Raw genomic sequence first — 7,614 nt, 5'->3', positions numbered from 1 at the left:
ACGGAAAGACGTGTGAACGGTATAACACTGTGAATTTGTGAGTTTGTTTGGATCATATTATTAAATAAAAAACGATAATACGTTAAAGTTTCATTATGTATTTTAATTGGTATTTTATTAATGAATAGTTCTGAAATTTTAATATAATGTAGTTTCAGAACAAATAGCAAATGTCATTCACAACCTGCCAAATCACTGTCAAACTGGCAGTTGTCAACTTGTCAGTGCCTGCCTTATGTTTGTGTTGTATTGTATGCCAAAATACAATACGATATTAGTTAATGTAATAAAATTAACATTTTTACAAAAGAAGTGCGTGTAATATTTTTACAGAAAATTGTCCATCATTACTGCGGCCCGTACGTGGAGCGAAAACTATCAATATGATAGATGTAAAAACGAAAATTCACTCTTTCTTTATATTTAACTCTAGTTTCGGGCCAAAGGAAGGAGAAGTATGTTCAATAATATAAAATTGGATGAACGCTGGCAATTTGTAATAAAAACTAAAGCTGTTTCTTTATCATTTGGACAGGAACTGAAAAGGGTGTTGTTCTTTCATCCCAGTCAAGTGAGTGGAGATGGCCGCAAGCTTCAGGTTGGATTATGTGAGGCAGTTGTCAAATTCATGTCGTAAGTATCCAAGACTACATACAACTTTTTATTTTCTAGTTAAAAAAGGACAATGACGACTTATCAAAAATTAATTTAATTTAATGTAACTAATGTTAGTTACATTAAATTAAAGGGCCCCCAACATTATTTTACTATCATAAACTTCTTACATTTTAGTGGTTTCATTTTTCTGGATGTAATATACATACAATGTTTTGGTTCCAGTACATTTTCTTCAGAACCTTGTGAAGCATTGCAAACACAGACCAAAAGACACATTTTCTATCAACCGGAAAAAGGTTACTGGATGGTTCTGGTAAGATATACTTAATTGACCTATATTTTTTTCATAATTCATAATTCATTTATTTGCATAAGAAAGTGTGCATGCAGGTTTACGTAGTTTTACATAAAAGTGAGTATCAACTACCTCGCCACAAAGTGACATGCAAATGATGATCTTAATCAATATATACAATTAATTTTTCTACTACACCAATTACAAGTAAATAAATATATAATAATAAAATATTTTATTACACAACTGCCCAAGTTGTATTTAATCCCAGTCTGTCATCCTCCAAGTAGCATTTTGTAATAGTGCATTTTATTTTAATTTCAGGTAGTTCGAATACCTTATACAACAAAAGCACTTTCTGCCATTGGAGAAAGTAGAGGAGATGTGGTAAGGTCAAAATATTTAAATTTTTCAAAATACATACAAATAAATCTACTCCAATATCAAATTTACCTTTCATTTTAGTTCTGATTGTTGTTTCTATTTAATTTAGATTACAGCTAACCAGCTATATTTATGAAATCTTATTTATGAATTAATGACTCATATTTTTCCAGATTGAGCCATCCATTATGTTTGATCTGTTGAAATCAGCCTACAAGATGTTCAAAATGTTTGTCGGGCCATTTCAAAACATTCCACCTGATGAGATTTACACCACTTGTGAAAAGTTCTTTGGACCAGTGAGTTGCCTTGACAACCTCTTAACCTTTACAATAGTATATTTGCTCTCAGAATTTTATAACAGCCAGTCAAACAAGTTTATAACTCAAAAAAGTGTGAAATGTTAAAATTTTCCATTTTGTTTTTCTATATTCTTTGCTGCTTTTAAGTAGAAAAGTAGCTTGGTAGATATTATTTTAATTTGCTACTTTGTTAAGAATGAACTTAATAATAATTCCTTTAACATTGTTTCATATAGGTAAACCTAACGTTGTATGTTTTTGTTTCAGTATATAGCATCTAAAAGCCTCTCAAATGATATCTGCGATATAATTCAAGGAATAAGCTATCTGCCACTGGACAAAAATTCCTTCTTCAAAGTTTTGTGTTTCATAGATCTGGTTGAAGTCACATATCCTGATTTTAAATGTATTTCATTTGTTTACAATGCGCAGCTTATTTGGTGAGTAAGATAAAGACAAATACGATAATTACACAAATATTAATGAATTTCAACATTAATTTCCCTTGGCCACCATATTTCCATGTTAGGGCTCCCCACATCTAGCGTCTCGCGAGCGTAGCGTCGGGCCAACTGCATGGAAAAAGACGCCGCGTCGACGTCGCGTCAGGCTTTGCCATACAGTAGGCCCGACGCTACGCTCGCGAAACGCTAAATGTAGGGGGCCCTTATGATGGTAACTTATAACAATTGCAATCAAAAATCCATTACAGGAATGCACTCTCAACAGACGACATGCTTACGCTTTACCAGTACTTAGTACAAAAGCTTCTACCCGAGCAAATTGAAAAGGAGTTCCAAGGCGGAGCAGTAGCCGCGGCTCAAAGGCACGGCCGGTTCATCATGCCACGGGACGGCATCAGGATCCGGGAGGACTTGCAACAGCTGACTAAAGTTCATCTCTTGCTTGAAGATGAGCCAGAGGAGAAGGAATATTATCTCATTATTTATAGGACATTGAGCGCTACAGTTTGCTTTACAGTTGATGGTTAGTATTAATGACAAGTATACTATTAAGATTGTCAGTCTATTCTACGAGTATAGTGTAAAGCAAGGGTCGCTAAACTTTTTACCTCAGGACCATATTGCGACTTAGATAATCTCGACCGGGCCACAACGCAACCCTTATTCTTTTGAGTAAAATTACCGGCCCGAGGACAACAGTCTCTCATAATTGGGTCGCCGCGGGCCAGTTTATATACCTCTACTATAAAAAAAGGTCGCCCAGACTACGAGACAACGCCATCCTCAAACTACCAGACATGTCAAATAATCTAAATTTATTTCATAGAAATTTTTTTAAATCTTTTTTACAGTGAACACCAACCTCGAATTAGACACATTCAAGTCCCTGGACGCATTCATCGGGCCCCAACTGTCATCCATCGCTTCAGTTATCAGTGAGCAGTGCGCCCTTCACGCGCTCCAAACTGCACAGATAGCGACCAATGATAACAAGTTTGTTTATTTCAACAGACTTAATCTGGCTTTTAAAACTTCTGTAAGTACCTACTTTCTGTCTAAATGTAGATTTAAAATTAGAACGCTTCTATTTTCCTCAAAAGAGACATTGAGACACTAGACAAAATAGAATAATTTTTAAGAAAAAAAAACCGCCGCCCTTGGGGTTCTGGTGAAAGCTACTTGCGAATGTTGGATTACGTATTTCGGTTCTGACCATCACCAACAGTTCCACTGCACCAAATGTCACTATTCTGGACGTAAGTGCATGCTGTTCTTATAAAAATACCAAAGTCACTATAAACGTGCCGTTTAGATTTGAGGAGTTCCGTTCTGACCATCATCAGGAGTTCCACTGCACCAAATGTCACTGTTCTGGACGTAAGGGCATGCTGTTCTTATAAAAATACCAAAGTCACTATAAGCGTGCCGTTCAGATTTGAGGAGTTCCGTTCTGACCGTCATCAGCACTTCCACTGCACCAAATGTCACTGTTCCGTACGTAAATTCATGCTGTTCCTTTAAAAATACAAAAATCACCATATGTATGCCTTTCAGATTTGAGGAGTTCCCTCGATTTCTCCAGGATCCCATCATCAGAACTGGGTTCTGAGAAAAATGGGACCAATCTGTATACACATACATTCAATAAAAAAAAAATTTCAAAATCGGTCCAGTAACGACGGAGATATCGAGGAACAAACATTAAAAAAAATAAAAAAACATACAGACGACTTGATAACCGTCCTTCTTGAGAGATATGAGGCGACGATTAAAAATCTGTAGAAAATGGACACAATATGCAGTCTATTTTACTTACATGTCTCTATCTTTTGCTTTTAAAGCCAGACTTTTATTGCAATGTCACTGGTGAACAGTAGGTATTTTCATATACATACTCATAAATTTAATATTACGTTTTCAGTCTCCAGTCAACAAGTTGGTACCTTCAACCACTGTCAAACCAGAAGTTTTAAGTATTATAGCTGGCATACATGCAGATAGACAAAGGTAAAGGTTTTCAATTATGTTTCTACAGTTAATTTGTTATATAACTCAAAATTGTGTATGGTGAAGGTGTGTATGGTAGAGCTGTCAAGTCTAAAAATAGAATTAGGTAATGTTTAAAAATATTTCAAAATATAAATAAAATGCTAAATATTAAAGTAGGTCCTAAGTTCCGATAAATGAATTACCACATGTCTTAGCCAAAACCCAAATTACTTACAGAAGTAGGTACCTCGCCCTGAAGGCATGTTTTCTTTCTTAGTCTTAATAATATTTTGTTTTGTTGCAGTCTTGGTAACTACGGTGAAGTAATTATCAAAACACCTGATGAATATTGGATTACTGGCAAGTCATCAAACGAGAGAGAATTTTACGTCATAATCCAAGAAAAGAATGCAAATCTCAAGGAAATTGCAGGTCGGTAAAATTAATTAAATAATTAATTGTTTTATATAATATGATCATTTTTTTAGTACAGTCTGACAAACAGGAGTAGAAATTATAAAGCGACATTGTAGTGTCGTCCCTTTCAAATCAATGGGTGTGAAAAAACGTGGCATATAATGTTGCCACTTTTTAATTTCTATTATTTTTTGCCAAGCTATGGGCTGTTCGATTTAAATCATGGTGTGCGTGTGATTTACGCCAAATGACGAAGGAATACGCTGTGCCTCCGATCCGACGCCAGGCGGCCATTTAAGCGAAATTGATCTTTTACGAAGGGTTGCGTAAGTTCCTATTGCATTAGCAAAGGTGACGGCTATGGCGTCTTTGGCAAGACTTTCTGATGACGTCCTCAGCTTTTTGTGGTAGTCAAAGTATTAATGGTACCATTGGTACTCAATACTCATATTTACTATGAATATTTAATTTGTAGGTATTTAATATAATTATTCTCATAAAACTATTTTTTTTCTTCACAGATGAGGTGAAACGAATATGCGAAGTTCAAATGAAAGGTATATTCTTCTACCCTATATAAGTATTAAATCTAGAAATGGGAAAACTACAAATATAATCATTAAATATTATTGTTACTTTAAGTAATTGTTAATATATTTAAAATATATCTCATATTTATTCAATCATAAACTAACTTTTTTTTTATAAACCTTTACGTAATTTTCAAATGAAACTAATTTTAATGTGAATAAAACATGTCTTTATTTCATAAATACAATAAAACTCTAGTATGTTACATTCTAAATTAACTAAATATTCTTATGTTAGTCAACTGATATTTTCTCTTTAGTATCCTCTGCCTGAACCGCTTTTTTGTACACTTTAATAACAAGCTGTCTGTTTTCGTAAGCCCAGGCCAACAGGACTAATGCAAAACACACAGCACCAATAACTATGTGTAGTATGACAGACACATGGAACAATTTATTCTCCGAGATTTTGCATACACACCCTGCTATAAATAACACCAAGAGGAAGACTTTTCCAACATTCAGTCCGTCTAAGGGCTTATAACCAGTGTTTTTGTATTTATTACTTATAAAATGAATACTATGCATGATTCTCGCAAACATATTGATACAATTAGAAATTATAAAACCTACTGGTCCAAATGTATAAGTCAAAATGTAGGATAAAAACAAAAAACTTATGGAAAAAAATACCATTAAATAGTTATAGCTGTTCAATTGTGTACTTGTCATTGTGGCAAATGTGTAGCATTCAGTGACACCATTGATAGCTAGCAGCACTATCGCCAGGCAGTGGCTACGAAGTAATTGAACTGGCAATCCACTCGCAACAAACGCTTCTCCTCCATACATCCACAGTAATGTGTGAGCATAGCTCTGACCAAACACTAACACTATCAACCCAATGGAACTGACAGTCTTGCACACTTGAGACAACACAACACAAGATTCCTGTATCTTGTGCTGGTCTTGCTTGTGCAGTGGCAGGTCTCTGCTCACCATTTGAGTAAAATAGAAGTAGCTACTGTCCTCAATGGGTCTAAATATGAACCTCGCTGCCAGGCTACCTAAATTATTAACCACATCATAAGTTGCCTGCTCTGAAAAACTCATGACAGGGCTTACAGACATCACATACTTCTCACCTTCTGTCAACAACTGTTTGACAACACCCTGTTTAGCAAAACTTACAGTTAAAGTACTCAATTTCTTATTAAATGATGTATTCACAGAACCCAACCATTTCGGTAAGAAATCTTTAAGAGATGTAAAGTTAAAGTCATCCACATTCTTATATAATCTTTGTAAAATATTATCTGGCACATAACTGTTCTTGAGAGCGCCTTTAGCATATAAAGGTTTGTTTTTAATGTACCAATAGAAAAACAAATAATAGAAAATGGCAACAGCTGTAATGCTGCCCACTTGTGCTAATGAAAATGCAATCAAGGCTAAAGACCTATCATATACAATTATAGATAGAAATATGACTGTTCTTGTGAAAATATGCAAAGTATCTAAGGCTACTCTTAATTTAACAAAACAGAACAGTTGTGCAAGTAATGCCATGTTGGCTGAACACAATTCTATGACACAAGACAGTGCAACACTCCAGCAACCAAATGTATACTGAAAGGCATATTCTGGATTGCCTAGAGGTAATACATAGAGCCAGATGTAAACAAACACTAATGACAAAACACAGCTGAGAGGAACAGAAAGCCAAATTTGGTTAATAATTTGATGCCAGCTGAATTCTTCTTTTTGACCAAGGCACGCCCGATTGAATGGCTCCCTGCTGAGGAACAAGATTGTGCTCTCTAGCAGCAGGAGGCGCACATTCATGATACCTAACACCTCATGGCCAACATTCCTAATCACCCATGCATTGATAATGAATGTTACACAACGGAATATTATTTGGAAGATTATATTAAATGATGCATTCTCAAGACTACTCATCAGTAAATTCCGTCCCATGATGAATTAGTTTCGAATTGGTCAAACAACAACTGAATTAGGTTCACTAGCAGGAAGAGATATGTTTCTTTTAACCACATATATCTTCTTATTGGACATACAAATTAGGAACCAGTGGTCGTCGTACGTAATGGATATTTTCTTGAACTGCTCGTTTGGAGAAAACGCTACGGGATCAACCCTGAAATGTGATAATAATATTACGTGAGTCATGGCAAACTATAGCCTTTTTGGTTTGGCTAGCAATATATGCAGATATTTTAAGACATAATAAATAATTTTAACGAACTTGTTTGATAAGCTGATAAGGTCCGTTACTATCGTAGCTACTCGCTCGTCATTCTCCAGCTCCCCACCAGACTCGAGGACAGCCCCGTCCTCTGTAAGCACCAGGTAACCGATTTGGTCTGGAATTTTGTCCATTATAGCTGCAACATTACACAAATTACTTATTCCAATACGTTAACTGATATAGACGGAGGCTGTTTCTACAAATTACGATGTTATTAATTTTAAAACTCACTTTTTACAATTTTTTGACAGTAGAGAGGACACGACAGGCAGACAGTTTTTTTTTACTTTAGGGTATGTTCCAATTTCCTATACAGATGAGTCTTTACAAAAATTACTCCTTA

The 7,614-nt window shown here is 35.2% G+C and overlaps 3 protein-coding genes across 4 annotated transcripts; 1 reads left to right on the top strand and 2 right to left on the bottom strand.

The window, feature by feature from the left end:
- Nucleotides 1-234: 234 nt before the first annotated feature.
- Nucleotides 235-5,159, top strand: LOC125230482 (vacuolar fusion protein CCZ1 homolog). Its single transcript, XM_048135641.1, has 11 exons — nt 235-455; nt 536-633; nt 841-931; nt 1,238-1,300; nt 1,471-1,596; nt 1,867-2,039; nt 2,312-2,586; nt 2,915-3,099; nt 3,985-4,070; nt 4,357-4,484; nt 4,991-5,159. The coding sequence occupies exons 1-11, from the start codon at nt 384-386 to the stop codon at nt 5,047-5,049; spliced, it is 1,356 nt and encodes a 451-aa protein (XP_047991598.1). The 5' UTR covers nt 235-383; the 3' UTR covers nt 5,050-5,159.
- A 47-nt stretch (nt 5,160-5,206) lies between these two features.
- Nucleotides 5,207-6,979, bottom strand: LOC125230481 (protein RFT1 homolog). The gene has a single exon (XM_048135640.1). It carries the CDS (start codon nt 6,977-6,979, stop codon nt 5,294-5,296), a length of 1,686 nt encoding a protein of 561 aa, XP_047991597.1. The 3' UTR covers nt 5,207-5,293.
- Nucleotides 6,980-7,000: 21 nt separating this feature from the next.
- LOC125230483 (ragulator complex protein LAMTOR4 homolog) lies at nt 7,001-7,580 on the bottom strand. Of its 2 annotated transcripts, XM_048135644.1 has the most exons (3): nt 7,503-7,580; nt 7,269-7,407; nt 7,001-7,160 (listed from the first exon to the last, which is right to left on the bottom strand). In XM_048135644.1, the coding sequence occupies exons 2-3, from the start codon at nt 7,400-7,402 to the stop codon at nt 7,001-7,003; spliced, it is 294 nt and encodes a 97-aa protein (XP_047991601.1). In that variant the 5' UTR covers nt 7,403-7,407; nt 7,503-7,580. The 2 variants fall into 2 exon arrangements, with proteins under 2 accessions (XP_047991601.1, XP_047991600.1); XM_048135643.1 differs by lacking the exon at nt 7,503-7,580 and having other exon boundaries at nt 7,269-7,494.
- Nucleotides 7,581-7,614: the final 34 nt, after the last annotated feature.

The sequence above is a fragment of the Leguminivora glycinivorella genome, chromosome 10 (assembly GCF_023078275.1).
Source record: "Leguminivora glycinivorella isolate SPB_JAAS2020 chromosome 10, LegGlyc_1.1, whole genome shotgun sequence".
Classification (NCBI taxonomy): domain Eukaryota; kingdom Metazoa; phylum Arthropoda; class Insecta; order Lepidoptera; family Tortricidae; genus Leguminivora; species Leguminivora glycinivorella.
Note: the sequence above shows the minus strand (reverse complement) of the source record. Positions and strands in the feature narration are given on the sequence as shown.